This window comes from Monodon monoceros, unplaced genomic scaffold (assembly GCF_005190385.1).
Source record: "Monodon monoceros isolate NGI ecotype Baffin Bay Population unplaced genomic scaffold, NGI_Narwhal_1 Super_Scaffold_21, whole genome shotgun sequence".
NCBI lineage: Eukaryota > Metazoa > Chordata > Mammalia > Artiodactyla > Monodontidae > Monodon > Monodon monoceros.
In genome coordinates, this window is record NW_021703778.1 from 19,340,861 (window position 1) to 19,360,493 (window position 19,633).

The 19,633-nt window shown below is 48.4% G+C and overlaps 1 protein-coding gene and 1 pseudogene across 6 annotated transcripts in view; both read right to left on the minus strand.

Annotated features, from left to right (window-relative positions):
- CAMK1D (calcium/calmodulin dependent protein kinase ID) overlaps positions 1-19,633 on the minus strand; it is a 417,445-nt gene that overhangs the window by 9,115 nt on the left and 388,697 nt on the right. For 4 of the 5 annotated variants that reach the window (XM_029237212.1, XM_029237213.1, XM_029237214.1 and 1 more), the window contains exons 7-8: positions 5,919-6,031; positions 4,313-4,391 (exon numbers count right to left, since the gene is read on the minus strand). In XM_029237212.1, the coding sequence (XP_029093045.1) occupies positions 4,313-4,391; positions 5,919-6,031 (192 nt within the window). Of the gene's footprint in view, positions 1-1,140; positions 4,392-5,918; positions 6,032-19,633 lie in introns of all 5 variants that reach the window. The other variant, XR_003795816.1, reaches the window with a different exon arrangement.
- LOC114903969 lies at positions 16,631-17,256 on the minus strand (annotated as a pseudogene). Its single transcript, XR_003795817.1, has one exon. The product of XR_003795817.1 is annotated as a histidine triad nucleotide-binding protein 1 pseudogene (transcript).

Sequence of the window (19,633 nt, forward strand, 5' to 3'; positions counted from 1 at the left end):
ATCTCTGGTCCATGGACCTGCTCACACCCGGGGCCCACTGCTCCCTTCTGGCTCCATCCCGGCTGACCTGAGCTCTGCCACGTTCTACTCCCCTCCCTCCCCCCGGGGCCCCTCACCTTCTCTGTGCTCAGTGACAGGGTTCCCAGCCTCAGCTCGGCCCTGCTTGGCACACCTACTCCTGCATTTCCTAGAAAAGTTCTCAGAACCGCAAGAACCATGTCGCCGCTGCCTTCCACTGGGTCCTTTACAACACTGGGCAATCTTTTCTCTAGCTCTTGCTTGACCTTAGCCTTCTATTAGCAGGGAGGAAGGGAGGTTTAGTTTCGACTCCTGTCCTCAGAGTCCCCCCTCAGCCTATTACTTCCTCCCTCTGCTTTATCACACCTCTTCTCTCCCCACCCCGCCCCACCCCCCCATCCGTTCTTACACCTCCCTCTTCTCTCTGGGCTTACAGTCGCCAGTCTCGTTGATGAGCTGGGGGTCCCTCCAGCCCATTCTTTTTTTTTTTTTCCTCCAGCCCATTCTTCTCCCTCACATCCCTTCTCAACCTCAATGCCACCCTTGCTCTACATTTGACCGCTTGGCCTCCCCCAGTCTCACAGGAAGTTGCATTTTGCTCAGTCTTTTCTGGGCTTGAAGCCATCCATCTTCCCTTTCCTTTAGCACCAAACTATTCAATTCTGAGCTGATGCCTGATGCCTCAGAAGTAATTTCTTGGATCTCGGAACTGTTAAGGGGCAGACAGATGCCGGGGACACTGACCATACTTTCTGGCTGGCAGGTGGCTGGCAGAGCCCGTCAGGTCCCAGACTCCGAGGGCCCTGGACACAGACCAGACTGGGCACAGACTGCAGTGTTCAACCGATTTAGGACATGAGAGGAACAAGCTTGGGGCTTATTCAGATAGGAAACCAGCCCTGGATAAAAAATATGTTCCCACCACCAGCCTTTCCTTTTAGGAACTGAAAACATGGCTGGTGGACTCTGGAAGGTAAGTCTGTGCCAGGCTGGGCCTAAGTTTAGAATACCGTACAGTCTGCTATTCCCAGCTCAGAGCAAGACCCCCCCCCCTAGATAGACTTCTCTAGTTTTCCCAGCAGGGCTGAAAAGACACAGCTCAGAGGATACTCAGAAACGAACCAAGGCCAGGCAGGTTTCCATCTCCAACAACTGTCAATTGCCTGATTTCCCCAGATGCACATCAGTGAAGAGAAATACGTGAATGAGCAAATCCACCCGAAAGCCCAGGCACGAGGAAGCTGGGGAGCAGATGTCGTTATTCAGCCTCTCCTCCTGGAGGCCTCACGTGAGTGTTTCCTCCTGTTTGTAACAGCTGCGTCCTCAGAAAAGGACGCCAGCTCCACCTCGGGGTGGTCAGCTCCTTCTTGGAAACCAGGGGGCAGAAGTGGTAGGAAGGACGGAATTCTCGGGCTGAGCACTGACGAGGGGGCAGAGCCCGCTCCAAACCAAACAGGCCAGGTGGCGGGGTGTCAGGGAGACTCCCTTCCCTGTGGGTGAGCAAAAGGCTGAGAGGGGAGGAAAATGCAAATTTTCAGTTATTCTAGGAATGTTCCGTGCTCACTTCCCACAGTGCCAGGGTGCGCTGCCGCTGGGTAAGGACCAAGCGGGGCACACGGTGGCCCAGAGGCCGCTGTTAAACACTCTTCTTGGAGGTAACACCACCTCGGCTCACGACAGCTCACGACCTTCCTCAAACAGGCAACTGTGCAGGGATAAACGTATATGTAGAGCTGATTCACTTCGTTCTACAGCAGCAACTAACGCAACCATGTAAAGCAATGATACTCCAATAAAGGTGTTTAAAAAAAAAAAAGAAAGGAGAGAAAAAAACACCGCAATCATGCTGCTGCTCCCGTCGGCCAGGGATCACGTGGGATGCTCAGCGCTCCCAGCTTCAGCATCATTCACCCACAAGACCGGAGGCGTGGAGTCTCAGCACTGGAAGGGACCTTGGATGTCACCCTGACTGTCCTAGGAACTGAATAACGCCCCTGAGACAGGAGACTTCCCTATGAATCCGCACACACACACACACGTAAAGCTACAGGCACCCCCATTTCATCTGGGTCTCCCGACTCTCTCTCGCTTCCCTGTTTTTGCCTCTAAACTAACAAAGGACATGCTGTTTATATCAATTCCGCTCCATCAGGCCTGTCTGGCTCTTCTCCACACACAGATCATTAAACTCCTCTCCTCGCTTTTGGGTGTTTTTGTGTTTTGTACACGGTCTGTTCTACCTGCATGGCTCTGACTGTACACTTTTCTAGTCACTTGCTCAAAACAGGCTTGGTGATGCCTGGTGTGTACCCCAAACTCCTGGGATCCATCCCAGTTCCTGTGGTCACCGCAGCTTGGCTGGCTGGAATCCGGGGAGGGGAGGGGTCTCCATGAACGCTGAGGAGGGTGCAGAGTTGAAGCCCCCCTGGCTGGCCCAGCCTGGAATCCCCACCCTACCCTGGACGGCCCGGGTGAGGTTGGCATCTCCGTGAAGTCCTGCTTGATTCTGAGCCCACCTTGCCCCTCTGCCAGGCCCCTGACAGTGAAACTGACCTTTCTCTTCTTTGCTTTTTTTCAAAAATGTCTGGTGAAGGAGAGATGAGGTTTTAACTGGCCTTCCTGCCTTCCACAGAGTGAGGCTGGATCAGTGAACAAGTTCTAGGAAGCAAATCACTTCCCTTCTTTTGAGGTCATTCTCCTCCTCTCTAAGATAACCTCAAAAGCCTCCTACATGAAAGATAAGTAAGTACTGGGGTTGTAATGTACAACTGGGTGACAATGGTTAACACTGCTTTATGGCATACTTGAAAGTTGTTAAGAGTAAATCCTGAAAGTTCTCGCCACAAGGAAAAAAAATTTTTTTTTTTTTGTAACTAACATATTAGGCAATGGATATTAAGTAAACTTATTGTGGTAGTCATTTTGCACCATATATGGATGCCAAGTTATTATGCTCTAACACCTTAAACTTACACAGTGCTGCATGCCAGCTATCTCTCTGTAAAACTGGGGAAAAAGTCTCATATAGCTGTAAAAGCCAACTGCTTATAAAATAAGAAAAACTTTCATATCTTCACTGTCACATACTTTGACCTATCATCCAAAGTGACTTATTAAAAAAATATCAGGCTGACACACAATCAAAACTGCCTCCTTTTCAGAAAATTCCTTCCTTCCCCTTTCCTTCTCTTGTCAGTTTGGGGTGAAGAGCATCATTTTGGAATCTGACAGTTCTGCCTGGAAACATTTCTGGCTTTGCTGTTAGCTAGTTGTGTCCTGTTACCTAAGTTTCTTTATCTTTCTACATATATTTCCTTATCTCAGAAATGGAGACAAAAAACTACCTTACAGGATTATCATAAAAGAAAAAATGCGGTGATATTTTAATATGATTAGCACAGGGCCTGGGACATCATAGATGATAAATGACGGCTGTTATTATACATTAAAATACTGTGAAACTCGTCAGGAAAGGACCTTGGGCAGGTCCCCTTTGGAAGGTTAATCGGCATATGAGCATCCGGAGAAAATGCTGCAGGAGACGGTAGAATCAACAGGGAACAGTGTTCTAGAGGACTGGTTGGGGCGGATGTCTCCTGAAGTCAAGGAGACAAGTCTGAGCATTGTATCGGCTATTTTACTACTCCTGGCCTTTGTTTCAAAAAGGAGGCTCACGGTGATTTAAATAAGAAGAGCTTAATGACGCAATTGCTACGTGCCAGGTGCACTAAACCCTTTCTGTGTGTGCATGATCTCAGTCACTGCTTACTTCAATCCTGTAAACTAGGTATTGTTATGCTCACTTTAAAGATGAGAAAATTCAGGCTCAGAGAAGTATAAACCCAAAGTCACTGGGTTCAACCCTAGTAAGTGGCACAAAAACAAGGTGGCCTCGGGGCACCGCAGGAAATGTAGTCCAGGATGTCGTAAACTATCAACTCATCCCTCTGGAGGTGAAGAAACACTAACTTGAAAAGCATCTTAAAAGGAAAAGAACATGTGACCTCAATTCATTTACGGACTGAGTAATAAGTTCAAGGAATAAAACTCCACTCTTAATGCCTCCTTTGGGAATCACCCTCACTAAAAATGATCCTAAAATACTTCACATGAAGCGAAAACGCTACAGCTCTCTTTTGTGCGTCTGCAATTAGTGCCTTCAGAAGACTGTGTCCTCGAGTGTTGGTTTGGGGAAAGGATGAAAGCCACCGGCCACATGGGATGCAAGCTTCACCCGTGGCTTTCACAACGAAGCCCCAGCTGACTGGCATCTCTAGTGGGTGATTCTTCTTACCACGGGTGCCGAGCTGCCTGCTCGCATGTGTATCTTTTATTTGGATCTTTCTCCATCAGGTTCCGAATGAAGTCTTTTGCTGTTCAAAAGGAAGGCACAAGAGGGGGAGTCAGTTTGTGGCTTGAGATATGACAATATGATACCAGGGTGCCTCTGTGGGTATCAAGGTTACCATGGAAACACGAGACCAGCCTTCCATGGACACTCGGGACCTGGGACAAAAAGGCAGGTGGTACCAGCATCTGGGGAAAAGGGAAGACAAGGTTTGGGTTTCTGAGTGGTGACCCAGTGAACGAGGAGACAGCCCAGCCAGGCCTGGGGCCCTGCCTTCCCAGCTCGAAGTCCCTTCCCGCCGGCAGCTAGTGGCGCCTTCGTTTCGGGGAAAAGGTGAAATATCTTTGTCGCCAGGTGCCTCTCACTCAGCTCACTGCTGCCTTAGGGAGCTGTTTTGCTGACGTCCTCGCGTTAGGAGCTCACCGATTCAACAAAGTCGCCCGAGCACCCACTGTGGATGCATGGCCCTCCAGAAGCCCCTGCTGCAGCCCCCGTGGATGATTACAACCAGCGAGCAGGAAATTACGGTGCAGGAGATGTGCCCCGGTGGGGAAGCAAAACTGCTTGGAGGCCCAGGACCAGGTATGACCCAGAGCAGGACACTGAGAACATGAGAGGCTGGGACCCAGAACCAGAAGATGACACGTGCCAGGCGGGAAATCTGTCGCCTTGTGGCGTCTGGCAGCTCACTGCCCACAGGGCTGGACTTCGGGGGGACAGCTGGGGCCCTTCCTGACTCAGGAGTAGACTACTCCCCATGTGGCTCTTTCCTGCAAGCCTTGGAGAACTATAGCCTGGTCCCAGGTTTTGGAAGATTGAGGAAGAAAGCAGGGCATTTCCAGTTAGGAGGAAATAACACAAATAATAAAATGGGATATTTGAATAGCCCATTCATTATTTCATGTGATCCTTACATCACCCACCAGGGTGGGAGTGGTATTATTACCATCCTCATCTTTTCAGGGAGGAAACTGAGGCTGGAGACATTCCATCCGCTTACGTGGGCCTTGGGTTTGATTTTTATCCCTGAGGAGGAAATGGTGAACTTCCCTGGGAATGTTTTGTGTTGCACAGTAGCTGAGGCTTGGGCTCTGGAGTGAGGACGTGGGTTCAAACCCCAGCTCTGCCACTTACTAGCTGTTATTTCACCTTCCGGGGCCTCAGTCTCCTCATCTGTCAAATGGGGCTAAAGTAATCCCCACCTGATAGGCTGTCCTGAGGACTGGGTGAACTAGGCACACACGCGGAGTTCAGAGGGCACAGCGCACAGTAAGACAGACCAATAAACTCAAGCTAATACTGTCTCACTCCAGAGCACCCAGATCAGGGTACGGCCAGGAGTGGTGGAGAAGTGAGTCCCCATCCCTCAGCCTGGCTCGGGGCACGTGTCCCACACGTGTCCCAAGCCTCTCCTTGCTTCTCAAGTCAAGTCTAAGTGCGTAGCATCCTCAGGAGCCTCAGGACCGTTCTGAGCCCCCGGGGACTGCTGGAGACTCAGGTGGGCTGGGTGTCGGGGTCCCAGGAGCCGCCCACCAGGAGCCGAGAGACCTACCGGAGTCGGAGATGTCGTCCCAGTAGGGGGAGTCGAACTCATATTCCGCCTTGAGAATCTGCTCAAAGAGCTTGGAGTCATTTTCGTCATAGAAAGGAGGGTAGCCGCAGAGCCTGGAAGACGAGGATCTCTTGTGAGGATCTGAACCGGCTGAGGACCCAACACCATGTGGTGGCTTGACATCCTGCCTGGGAGGAAGAGCTGTCTTCCCTGGAGTGGAGGAAGCCTGCACCGTGTGCGCTACAGACACAATCTCAGCAAAGGACCCACACGTTCTCTGGGCACACGTGGCACAGAAGTAAAACTGTGACTTCACAGGTAGCTAAAAGGGTTAACCCTGGTGGCGCCTGAGGGTCAACACATCTTAACGCTTTGCACGGTATTCACCAGAGTCCTGCACGCCCTGAACATCTACCAGGCCGCCCTCTGTGTATAAACGTTATTGATCTTACTGCCTGGGATATGGTCCCTAATAGATGATGGGTTAGTGAAACAAACAAAATATATGTTTGGTATACATTTCAAGACCTTTCCATGTTCATTTTATTTAATAAATCATAAGAGGAAGAAAGGGAAATTTTATACACTTGAGTCACCAAATTGCCACAAGTGGCCCCAGACTGCAGAGCATCACCTCCCGTGCCCAGTTCAGGTATCTGGAAGGTTACAGCTTTGCCCATTAATATGCAGTAAGCAGAAGTTGACATAAATTTTAATACCATGACCCTTTTTCCACTGAACTGTTTCAAAGTTGATTTTTTTTTTTTCCGAAACGCGGGCCTCTCACTGCCGTGGCCTCTCCCGCTGCAGAGCACAGGCTCCAGATGCACAGGCCCAGCGGCCACGGCTCACGGGCCTAGCCGCTCCGCGGCACGTGGGATCCTCCCGGACCGGGTCACGAACCCGCGCCCCCTGCATCGGCAGGCGGACTCCCAACCACTGTGCCACCAGGGAAGTCCTCAAAGTTGATTTTTAAAAGATCATGTGGGAATTCCCTGGGGGTCCAGTGGTTAGGATTCGGCGCTTTCATTGCCGAGGGCCTGGGTTTGATCCCTGGTTGGGGAACTAAGATCCTGCAAGACGCATGGCACGGCCAAAAAACATTTAAGAAAGAAAAAAAAAAAAAAGAGGGTACTAGGATGTTGGTGCAAGAAACTTCTAGTTCTAGAGGTACTGACAGTCATAATAGAAGTAGGAATTTTTGTTAAATACCCCAAATACAATTCCTGCCATGAAATTGTGGGTTCTCACTCCCAGGTCTGCTACGGGCTCTGAGGTGACCTTTACCATTAAAGGCCAATGATGCATTTTCTGGACCAAAATGTCCTCATCTAAACACGAAGAGGCCAGACTAGAAAATTCCTAATATTCTTTCTGGCTTTAAGATGCTGTGGGTCCATGCTTCCTCCCCCAATTTGTTTGGCCGGTCCACGCTTGAGGCCCACGGCAGGCAGGCAGGGGCAGCCTCTGGTTGGGACTGGACATCGGGGAGGGGTGAGATTGAGGCTGCGGCCATAAGTGACGGACAGGGCAGAGGGTGAGGCTGGATTCTGGAAGGCCAAGCGCAAAGCTTGGATCACACCAGATCCGTGTATAAGTGACGGACAGGGCAGAGGGTGAGGCTGGATTCTGGAAGGCCAAGTGCAAAGCTTGGATCACACCAGATCCGTGTATACAGTCCCTCATACAATCCTCATTTTAAAGGTAGAGAAACGGGGCTTCCCTGGTGGCACAGTGGTTAAGAACTTGGTTCCGGGCCCGAGACAACCCACAGGGCGGCAGCAGCCACAGTGAGAGAGTCCCGCCCCCAGACGAGCCCTGAATCTTCCCACGCAGCCCAACTTTGTTCAAAGCACAGCTACAGCCTAGAGACCAGTTTAATGAGAACAAGTGAACGGGAATCAACAGACTCCAGGCCTTCGAGGGATTTAGGCTGCCAGCAAGTAAGAAATTTAATGAAGGTTCAAAACACAGCTTTTAGTACAAATTTTCAGCCGCTCCTGCCACCCTACACAGAATCACTGGTCGTGCTGCCCAGGGGAACGGCCGATGACACTTTTAAAGGCTGTGAGACATTCTGTGGGCTGATAAGATTCAGAATCATCTATCTCTACAAGGTGGATTTAGGGGCTAAGTGCCTGGAAAATTTCATTTTTAAAGGTTTGCTCCTTTTGGCGAAGTAAGAGCCAGTGCTTCTGAAACAACGAAGCACATATTTCACTACCCAGGAAAGCCTGCAGCTGAGAGAGGGATATGGAAATGTTTCCCATAATGAGGATTTGGGCTACATGAAATGTGCATATTAGGAAAAGCAGACAGGGCAAAATGTTAGTTCATCTCGGAAAATAACGAAATTTTAGATGTGTGAGGTTTTTGTTTATTAACAACGGACTGTGTTTTACTTTACAGTTTGGCTTTCTTTTCAAGGAAAAAAAATCTTCAAGAAAATTCCAAGAAAGATTTAATCTTCTTGTGCCAATTTTCTTAAAGTAATTCTGATTTCTTCTGGTTTTAGCTCCTCTTTTGGGGGGGGGGGGAGTAAAGAACACTGTGTTTATGTGTCTGTACTGAGGATGGAAGGAAAGGAAACGGATGGAGTTTGGGGACTGAGTTAAAATTAAGACAGAACATTTTTAAATAAGGGCTGAAACAGAACAGAAGGGCAAGGAGAAGTTGTAAAACCTTCCTCAGATCTAGAAGGTTCACAGAGTTCCCTGGTCAGGCTATTTCGTGAGCAGGTTTGTGTGGTGGGTTCGATTAGGAGAAAGGACTTTGAGTTGTTTCTCTTTCCGTATACAGAATGCTGACTTCCGTGGTCCTGGATCACCCATTTGCAGATTTCATCTCTGTGTTCATATTTCACGTTATCAAACCATTTAAATAATCTACAGATGATCTCACTGTGGGTTCTCAAAGACGATAAAGCCACTCCCAATTGTTCTAGGCCTAAAAGCCCATGGTTCAGAATAACATCTAAACTTGACAACCCAACAACAGATGGTCACGCCCAACACGGGCAACTCGCCTTCATGGGCTCATCCATCACATCCATCCCAGCCTCAGGATGGCCATCTAGGGAGAATGCTCCCACCTCCCGTCTTCCCTTTGCTGCTCAGTCTGCCATCTCATCTACCTTGGCACACTTACACAAACATACTACTAGATTCTAGTGTAGCTTCGACTGAGCACTTATTTGGGGTCAAAAACTGCACCAAGGCGCTTTGCTGTATTATCTCACTTAAACCTCACTCTCCCAGGCACTTCCCTGGCGGTCCAGTGGTTGGGACTCTGCATTTCCATTGCAGGGGGCATGGGTTCAATCCCTGGTCGGGGAACTAGATCCCACATGCCACGTGGTGCGTGATGCGGCCAAAAAAAAGGATTAAAAAAAATAAAATTAAAAAAATACAAAAAAACGAAAACAAGAAACCCCTCACTCCCCCCGGAGGTGTGCTTCCCCAACACCTTCCCTGTGTCCTTCAGAGCCACCCTCCGCTCTGCTCTGTCCCCGGGAGGCTGACCTGTACAGAGGGTTGACTGAGGGTTGAACTCTCTGGCGTCTGGTAGGGGGTTGGCCAGTGGGGGCCCCAGGGGAGATGAGGGAGGAAGGAGGAAGTCAGGGCAGGGTGAGTGTTGCCCTGAGCCTTCCCATCCAGCGCTCAGGCTGGTTACAGCCCTGGGCTGAGGGCCAGGCTGCTCTCAAGGGAGGGGACTCTACCAGACTCCCTTGGGTGTGGTAACTGCTTTCTCCCTCCCCCAATCACCGAGGGTCTAAGGGTGCTTACGGCTCAGCTGCTATAAATCTCAAGGTCCTGGTGCTATTCCTTGTGGTCCCCTCACACCAGATCCGTGTATACAGTCCCTCATACAATCCTCATTTTAAAGGTAGAGAAACGGATTCGTTAAGAATCCGCCTGCCAAGGCAGGGGACATGGGTTCGAGCCCTGGTCCGGGAAGATCCCACATGCCGCGGAGCATCTAAGCCCATGCGCCACAACTACTGAGCCTGTACTCTAGAGCCCGCAAGCCACAACTACTGAGCCTGAGTGCTACAACTACTGAAGCCCACGCACCTAGAGCCCGTGCTCCACAACAAGAGAAGCCACTGCAATGAGAAGCCCGCACACCACAACTAAGAGCAGCCCATGCTCCTCACAACTAGAGAAACCCTCGCGCAGCAACGAAGACCCAACACAGCCAAAATTAAATAAATAAATTTATATTTTTTAAAAAAAGGCAGAGAAACTAACTTGCAGCAAAGTCAGGACGCCAGCCCTACCTGTCTGATTCCGGGTCTGTGTTCTTAACTGTTTTGCCTGTTCACTAAAGGGAAGGAGGCTTGAGAACTGAACCTTATGTTTCAGTCTTGACTTTGCATTCTCCCTGCAGGCCATTTCATTTGCCCACCGGTCCCTTCATCTGCAAACAGAACCTGGCGACTGGACGCTACTTCCCCAGCCTCATTTCCCACACTCTGGGTCTAGTAGCTAAGATGCTTGGGGTTGGTTTGCTGCCCACTGGGCACTTTTTGTTTCTGGACCAAGGTAAAGGTATGCACTCTACCTGGGCTGCCCTCCCCTGGCCCCTTCCATCGACTCTGGCACACCCCTGGAGACCGGCTGCCATGTTACTAGTAAGACCCAGTGCCCAGCTGCCAGGTGGGGTCGGTGCCCTGCTCTGTGTCCCCACGGCCGCGGACAGAGCTCCGTGGTGACACTTCCTACACTGCACGCTGCCCTGACCTGTCCACAAGCTCCTTAAGGCAGGACCGCGTCTTATGTCTTACTCTTGTCTTCGGATTTTCAGTGTCCAGCCCAGAGTCTACCCGTGGCAGATCCTGGGTAAATGTTTGGATGAACAAAGATGCTCTTGAAAAAGAGGCTTCATCGTTGGCTGTTGAGCCCCTGGATGAGCTCTGAAACAGAGACATGGATGACGGATGAAGGATAGCCCACCACTGCCCAGCCCAGGGAGCTGTCAAAGTTCCTACCTACCCCGACTTCTCCCTCCTGTACCTCACCCCTCTCAGGAGGTGGCAAAATAGCAATGCTCTGTGTCATTGACAGATGTTCCAGAAGAACCCAGTGTGCAGGGCCAGGTGCTGGGGGCAACCTGGCCTGTGTTTGTAGAGAGAATGCAATGGGTTATCTAAAATGCCACTTTCGTCTTGTGGACAAGGTTCATAAAGGAGGTTTTCCATGAAGAGCACTTCTAACATAAATGAATGTGAAAATTGGCCATGGCCAACCATGGCTGGTTCACCAGGGCACAGTTATTCTTGGAAAATGAAATGCTGTGATAGCATAAGAGCTCCTGCTGAGAGGTCCTGAGACTTGACTGTGGTAATTATGCTACATTAAGGGACGTTCTTCCTCCTTGCTTGCCCTCGGCCATGTATATGTGTCCCTATAAAAATGGACACCTGCTGAAAAGATTTGCAAATAATGATCAGTTGTTACCTCTTTTCCCCTTTTATGTAACTTTATTATAATTCACCTCAATCTTCTATGTTCTTGCATATTTCTTGGACCTTTGAATTACAGATTTAAGGTTCTGCCTTTCCTTACGGCTTTTGGTACCAGAGACAGACACAGAGAAGACGGGAAGGAGCTGGTATCAGAAGTGCTGGTAGGCAATGAGATGTCACCTGTTAGGACGGCTATTATCAGAAAAACAGAAGTTAACAAGTGTGGGGATGTGGAGAAAATGAAACTCTTGTGCACCGTTGGTGGGAATGCAAAATGGTGCAGCCAGTATGGAAAATGTTACGGAGGTTTCTCAAAAAATTAAAAATGGAACTACCATGTGATCCAGGAATCCCTCTTCTGGATATATTCCCAAAGGAAATGAAATCAGTGCCTTGAAGACATATGCATGCTCCCATGTTCACTGCAGCATTATTCACTATAGCCAAGACATGAAAACAGTCTGTGTGTCCACTGATGGATAAATGGATAAAGGTGTAGACAGGGAAGCCATATAGGCAGGCGGCTGGCTTTGCAGCTGTGAGGAAGGTGGCTCTGAGGCAGAAGACAAGTTAGCAGCTGTGCTCCGGCAAAGGAAGGACAGGACGGCGCAGGTGGTGGTAGTTGGATCGGGGGAACAGATTCTAAAAGAGTTCAGAGGGAAAGCCGGGAAGATCAGGTGATCAGCGGTGTGGAGAGGGAAGGCCAGGATGCCTCCCAGGTCCCCAGCATGGACACGGGGGCTGCCGTCAACCGTGGTGGAGAACACAGGGGTAAGGGTGGGTCTGAGAGTGGCCCCGACACGTCACTGTGGCACCTGGCAATTAAAACTTCTCTTTTCAGTGGACATGGTCCCCCCTTGGGGAAGCAGCTCTGGGAAGTTGTGTCCTTACAGTTAGAAAATCAACACCTAATGTTCCACCCCAGCCTGGCTTCTGGAAAGACAGATGGCAGGAGCACGCTTGGGACCATTTTGGCCTGTCGGTGGGAGAGAAGGATGGAGAAAAGTGAACCTGGGTCTCTACTCAACCAAGTCCCACTATGGTCACATCCAGTAGCCTCTGTTCAGCCCTCTGCTCCACCACAGAGCTGCAAGGGGATGCAGAGGATAGAAAATCTGCTGTCCAGACCCTGTGGAACTCGGCAGGGCTGGGCAGAAGTTCAGGCCTGTCTCACTGACCCAGAGTAACTGCAAAATCAAGTAACACGTATAAGCAAGTTTTCTGACCACGTGAAATATACATCTTAAGTGCCCAAACATATAGCAAGTATTTTACATAAAAAGCATCTGAGCGCAACACTCCACACTGATGACTGAATCATCATTAGGAAACAGCAACCCAGATCTTGCCCTTTAGTCTAATTGGAAGAAGGGCTCTGAAGGTGAAGAGAGAAGTGATTTTTCAAGGGAAGGTGTGTTGCTGTTCTCTGAGGACTGACTTTGCTTTTGGACGAGTTTCATGATGTGGTTTCCTCATCCTGGGATTTAGAGAAATAAAGACACAGATTCAAATCCTGGCTCCAGCAAGTCCTGCTGGAGTGACTTAGGGGAAATTATATACTGTCTCCCGGTCTCAGGTTCCTTTGTGAAAGGAGGATAACAAGGCCCACCTTATAGAGAGATATTATAGCATATATAACATACACTATATACTAATCTATATTACATATGACACACACACATGGATTGATGGGTGGATACAGATAAAAGATATACCATTTGAAAGCGCCTGTCACACAACAATCACTATATACCAGCTGTCCACCCTTATCACCACTTCTTCTCTTTTCCATCCCACCAACTCCATCTCACTTTTCAGGCTCCTTCAGCTGAAATACTGTGAACTGGGACCCCGCTCAGCATCAGGAAGGCCAATGGGAGGGGGAGAGAACAGACGAGTCCTGAGGGACTCAGTTTACATTCTAAATGTGAAAACAAAGCAACATATTTTAAAATTTTGTAACTAGTCTCAGAATCACCCACGAATGACCACACATCCCGACCTAAACTTCTAAACTGCTCTAGAAGGGAAGGAGAGAGATGTTCCCTCTGGTCATGATTCTGTGCCCTGCGTGATGGAAATGAGGATAGGATGTCCTGGAGACCTGCTTTTCAACCTTAATCTTTGTGGGCTGGTATTTCCAAGCATCTTGCCAAGGAGCCCTCAATTCTAGGAAGAGCTCAAGCTTCCCTGAGAACACTTACTCAAAGGTATATTTGTGAAGAAAGAATATTTTTATGCAATTGAGCAAAACAACAAACCTGCACGTATATTGCAAACCAGAGGAGCCACATAGGGCCCACCCAGGCCCAATGGGTCTCTGAAAAAGACAAAATCAATCAAATCTGGGCATCCCTCCTCTGGATGCTAGTCTGTTGGATATGTAACAACCACTGGACAGCCACCAGTTCACCCTTTGTCTTGGCTGTCAGTAGTTATTCAACAAGTGTGTATTGGATGAATGTCTGGGACCCCATACTAAGGAATCTGGGTTGTATTTGTCTTACTCTGGTTAATAGGACAGACTTTTAAAAATAATAAAATAAAGCAAAGCATTTTAAGCTGACAAATCTCTGGCAATTAGCTGCAAAGCCCAGCAAAATAGATTTTAGCGTATTATTCGGATTTATAGACCAGAATGACCAAAGAGACCCGAATGTTTACAAAAATGTAATGCAATTACTTCAGCAACTAGAGATTTGATTATGTGCATGCCAGAGCTTTCTCCTTACAAACTTGGAAGAGACAAGGGAAGGTTCACGTATTAGAACGACATGCAGGCTGACTTCAGCAAGGCATCGCTGGTGAAATGCAATGGATAAATGTCCCACGTCACCCCTGAGATTTGGTTAATACGTTGAACGCTGAGAGGGAGGAAGCAGATCAGGCAAAGACCTAGAGGAGGAAGGAAAGGGACACTGGAAGGTAGATGGGAAACACATCCCTTAGAAAGTTTATACACACCGGAGCTGAAGACTGGGAGCCAGGCAGGAGGGGAAGCAGAACAAACACTTCCCCAAGCGTGAGAAGTTACCAGCATACTCCACTTGGAGTAAAATAGTTTAAAAAAATTCTGTACACAGTAAAGGGTTAGGCTGGACAAGACATCACGCAAAGCTGCTGTGTTGTGATCCAGGGTTCTACTTCCAAGTGTATAACTTTTTGATTCTTGCATCAGCCAAACGGACAGCGCCTCCAGGAAGTCTGGGGGATGAGCGCAGAGGCCGCACGCCTCCTCCTGCAGGTGAGGTACAACTGAAGGAGGTTCGGACAAACCCACTTCCGACTCAGCTCCCGCTGACAGTGGATCGGAGGGCTTGGTGGGGAGGAGAGGGTGAGCGAGGGGAGCATCCAACAGCTGGGATGTTGTGTTAGGAGAAACACAGCGAGACTTTCAGCAGAGTGATGGACCTGCACCAAGGGGTGCAGACATCCAGTCTGGAGGCACTTAACATGCACACTAACTGATGGTTCTGAACCCCGGCGGATTCCCAGCTCGACTTTTGCATCTAGACTTTGCTTTTTTTGTTGTGGGGCTCTTGCTCCCTCCCTCCCTCCTCCATCCCCGCAGCGTCCTTCTCTCTCACATTCTGCTTGGGAAGCAGTTATGAATCTGTGCAGACTAACAGCCGCGCTTGGGAGATGCCGTGGTACCTCCATCCTGTTGGCCTTGGCTTTATTTTATTTTTTTTGGTTATCTACCTGATTTATTAGCAATAGTTTGATGAAATCAATGGGAAAGTTAATAAGCCTAAGGAAAGTAGACTCAAGCCTCTTATATATAATATATAATCCCTCCAAAACTCCTCCCCCCCCCCAGACCTTCCCTCATAAAAAAGTCATAAAAATACGTAAAGCCATAAAGTATTAGGGGAAAAATTTTTTTTATAAATCCTCCTAGGGTGGGAAAGGCTCTTAAAAATATGAACTAAATTAAAAATTGATACATTAACTATATAAATATTTTAAACACCATAAACAATGTAAAAAAATGACAGTTGGAAAAAACTCACTTGTAAGACATATACAGCCAATTTCCCTAATCCACTCCCCCTGAATTTTTAAAATCACTAATAAAATTAAACATTTAGAAGAAAAACAATTTACAATAAAATGTGTCAAAATCTACTAAAATGGTCTTAGGGATTAAAAATGGAAGGAACCCATAAACATAAAGAGAACGAGAGAAGAGACAAAGCAGGCAAGAAGTATTAAATAAATTTTAGAAGCTGGAAAGTGCCTACATGAAGGAAAGTAAAGAAGCAGAACTATTTTCCCTGTGCAACCTTAGAGAGGCTAGGGTGCATGGCAAGACCAAAAAAAAAAAAGTTTTGCTATCAGCCTACATAAGAACTCAAACCCTGAGATCTCCCCCCAACTCTACATAGCCAGAGTCATGCAAAACTTAAAAATTTTTGCTAGTGTGCACACACACATTCACAACAATGAGTTTTCAATTTGGAGAGTTAATTCTAAATAATATATTTTCAAGTCTTTATAATCAATAGCGTTAGGTAACAAGGAAACACCATCGTATGGCTTCACATGGTCATCAAAGATTCTGTGACAAATCTACTTTCATCCCTTCCACACTACCCAGTAGTCCAGGGGAAACATGTGAGCTGGACAAAAAGCATTTTTGTTACACCTACAACTGTCACTTTCTGGATCAATCACATCACATGCTCCTTTGTTCTTAGAAAACAAGAGAACTGGACTAGAAAATCTTCTCCTGGACTAATATTTTACCCTAAAAGGATGTTTCAAAGCTAAAGCTAAATTTATGAAAATTTTAAATTTGTCTTCAAAGATCAGTCGCAGCATTATTGCCATGTGCATATGCTGAGTCCTCCTTGGGGAGAAAAAACCAAAACCTCCCAAATTATGAACTCCACCTTCAAACATTCCAACAAATATTTTAAAAAAAGAAGTCAGGGCTTCCCTGGTGGTGCAGTGGTTGAGAGTCCGCCTGCCGATGCAGGGGACAAGGGTTCGAGCCCTGGTCTGGGAAGATCCCACGTGCCGCGGAGCAACTAGGCCGTGAGCCACAACTGCTGAGCCTGCGCGTCTGGAGCCTGTGCTCCGCAACAAGAGAGGCTGCGATAGTGAGAGGCCCGCGCACCGCGATGAAGGGCGGCCCCCGCTTGCCACAGCTGGAGAAAGCCCTCGCACAGAAGCGAAGACCCAACACAGCCATAAATAAATAAATTAATTAATTAAAAAAAAGTCAAATACAGAATTCAGACCATGCAACAATGTCTTTTATGTATGGGTTTTTAAAATTATTTCTGCAATCTCTCCATACACAGGCAAAAAAAGTATTGTTTTGCGTATTGGAACTTGCAGACCTGATCACTGCATAGAGAAGGGAAAATTATCCCTACAACACGCTTACCCAGGAGGCCAATTCATCTGCCAACCTCCAAGAACATGGAGATGAACGTGACAGACAGACTGTCCCCCATCTGAACCTTCATTCGCCACCACTCGATAACGCTTCTTCAGGCCCAGATCCGCAGCACATTTCTTGCCAACAATCATTAAATGTCCAAGAAGACTTTCACCGTCATCTGCTGTCGAAGGAATCGGGGATGTATGTTTCTTGGGTATCACCAGAAAATGTGTTGGTGCTTGAGGGGAAATGTCGTGGAAAGCAAGACACCGGTCATCCTCATAAATGATTTTGGCTGTGATTTCCTTGCGAATGATCTTCCCGAAGATTGTGTTGCCACCAGGCCGGGCGGCCTGAGCCTTGGAGATCTCATCTGCCATCTCGGCCTCCCTCCCGCGCGGCCGGCCGGGGAGAAGCTGCCCTTGGCTTTTGATTGAACTTTTCACTTGTCCCCGGGCCTCCGATGGCTCTCTCCCAAGGCACTTCTGAGGATGATTAGAAACTGCTTGCATTCTCAGAGGGGCATCCCTGGAAGTGCACTGTGAGAGCACAGCAAGGTGATCGGAAGCCGGAAAGCGGTCTTGTGTGTTGCCCGACTCCGGTGCACCTGTACTTGGCACTGAATCATGGGCTCCCGGTCCCTCCATCTGAACCACCTCCACGAGTGTTCCCGGACTTGCTGGTGTGAACTGGTACCTCTCCCCTTCCCACCTCCATCTCTTCCCCTCCCGGGCACAAACCCTGCTCAGACTGAGTGGTCTGAGTTCATGACTCTTGTTACTACAGCTCCTGGCAAGCTGACCATTTCCCTCTCTGTGCCCCCTTTGGTTTTTTAACTATCTCTGTACTGCCTCTCTTCCGTCTCTGTGCTGTGGTGCTACATTCCAGACGGTAAATCTTTTAAAACATAATAAAAGCCTCTTTTGATTCTTTCATTTTGCTCGGTGCGGTGCTAGACGAATTCAACATCCTGATATTCAGAGATTATATTTTTCCCATTACTAAGTGTTGGTGATATATATTTATTTATTTTTGGCTGCATTGGGTCTTCCTTGCTGTGCGCGGGCTTTCTCTAGTTGCAGTGAGCGGGGGCTACTCTTCGTTGTGGTGCGCGGGCTTCTCACTGTGGTGGCTTCTCTTGTTGCGGAGCACGGGCTCTAGGCGCACGGGCTTAGTTGCTCCGCGGCATGTGGGATCTTGCCGGACAAGGGCTTGAACCCATGCCCCCTGCACTGGCAGGCGGATTCCTAACCACTGTGCCACCAGGGAAGTCCCAAGTGTTGGTAATATATAAGTTCAAAGCCGGATCAAACCTTCCAAGTTATATTTTAAAAATTATGTCTCAAATTGAATGGGACATCTTTTATCAAACACAGTAAGCACATCATCTCCTTAGATAATTGGGTCTTGGAGGAGAAACCATCGACCTCCCCTGCCTGACAGCCTTGCTGATATTTGAAGACAGTACTTCCAAGCCCAGATCACCGTACACCGCTCTTACGGAGCCTTCCTCAAGTCCTGGGCAGGGTTCACATCTCTCCCCTGGGAACTCACCCTGCTCTTGCCTCCCATCTCTGTGACAGCCAGCAAGACTGGATTGTAAGTTATCTGTTTACTGTCTGTCGCCACAGTAGCGACTCTGTGGCCAGGCAGCAATGAATCCAGCTCAGCAGCCCCATGAGATTGCCGGGCACATATTAGGATCAATAAGTGTTAGTTAAGTGAGTGAATGTCAATCCCCTGCCTTCCACTCTCCAGGCTAAATATCCCGATGCATTTAGATACTTAAATGACAGTTTCCAGGAGATGATGCTTTACATGAAATGTTTTTCCATTTGGCCTGAGGCGGCACCATTCAGTGTGTAAAAGGAGCCATTCCCTTCCTGCTTCTCCCACTGGGTGCCCTCTCTACGTGGGGCTTTGCAAAGACAAAGGCACAGATACGGGTGGATTCCACCCTCCGTGAGGTCACCGGCAGGAAGCTGCTCCCACCACCACGGAAGATGCAGAACTTCTTCACCTCAGTGACACGGCTCGTAAAATTTCCTCCATCACCCTGTGCCCGTCCCTGCACTCACTTTTTGAAACCAGGGAGTATTTTATGTTGGGCTCTTTCCTAAGGGTTAGAGGTGAACCAACTGTCAACAGACAACCAACCGTCTTTCTTCCAAAGCAGCGAAGAGAGGGTCACAGGCCCATCAACAAAGCTGAAATATGGTCAAGCAGGACTTGTAAACAAAAGGCGTTTAGGCAGCCACAGGGTCCACTCAGTATAGACTATGGCGGGGGACGGGGGGAGAACTGGGTATCTTTCTGAAAACCCTCAGAAAGCAGCCATACTGAAATGCAGTTGGTGAAGTAAAATCCGTGAACCCGTGAATTATAACCAACCATCAACGCCTGCTAAAACAAAAACGGTGAGGCTGGAATGACAAAGGAAGGGCGGCAGGGTAGCGGCTGGTCTTCAAGGCAGGAGGAAGGAGCAGCCCGTGTACGAACTGCCTGCACGCACCACTCTGACCGGCCGATGTGCACACCTGTGCGCGTTGTCAGAAATCACCTTTGGGAGAGAAAGGTGACCTGCAGCCCATGACAGCCTTTATGAAAACACCCAAGGCCATCCAACTCCATCCAACTCCACTGCTCTGATCCCTCATTCACTAAAGAAATTCCCCATTTGAATTTGCTTTCTCCTGGAGCTTTTCTCCCGGAACTTGGCTAGTTTGATGACGTGCATATCCTACGAACTCACAGGGCATGCCTCTCATTAGGATTTAATAAATGGACACTCTAATTGTGTGTGTGTTTTTTTAATCTCTTTGGAGTCTGGCTAGTGTGAATCAGTTCACTGGGATC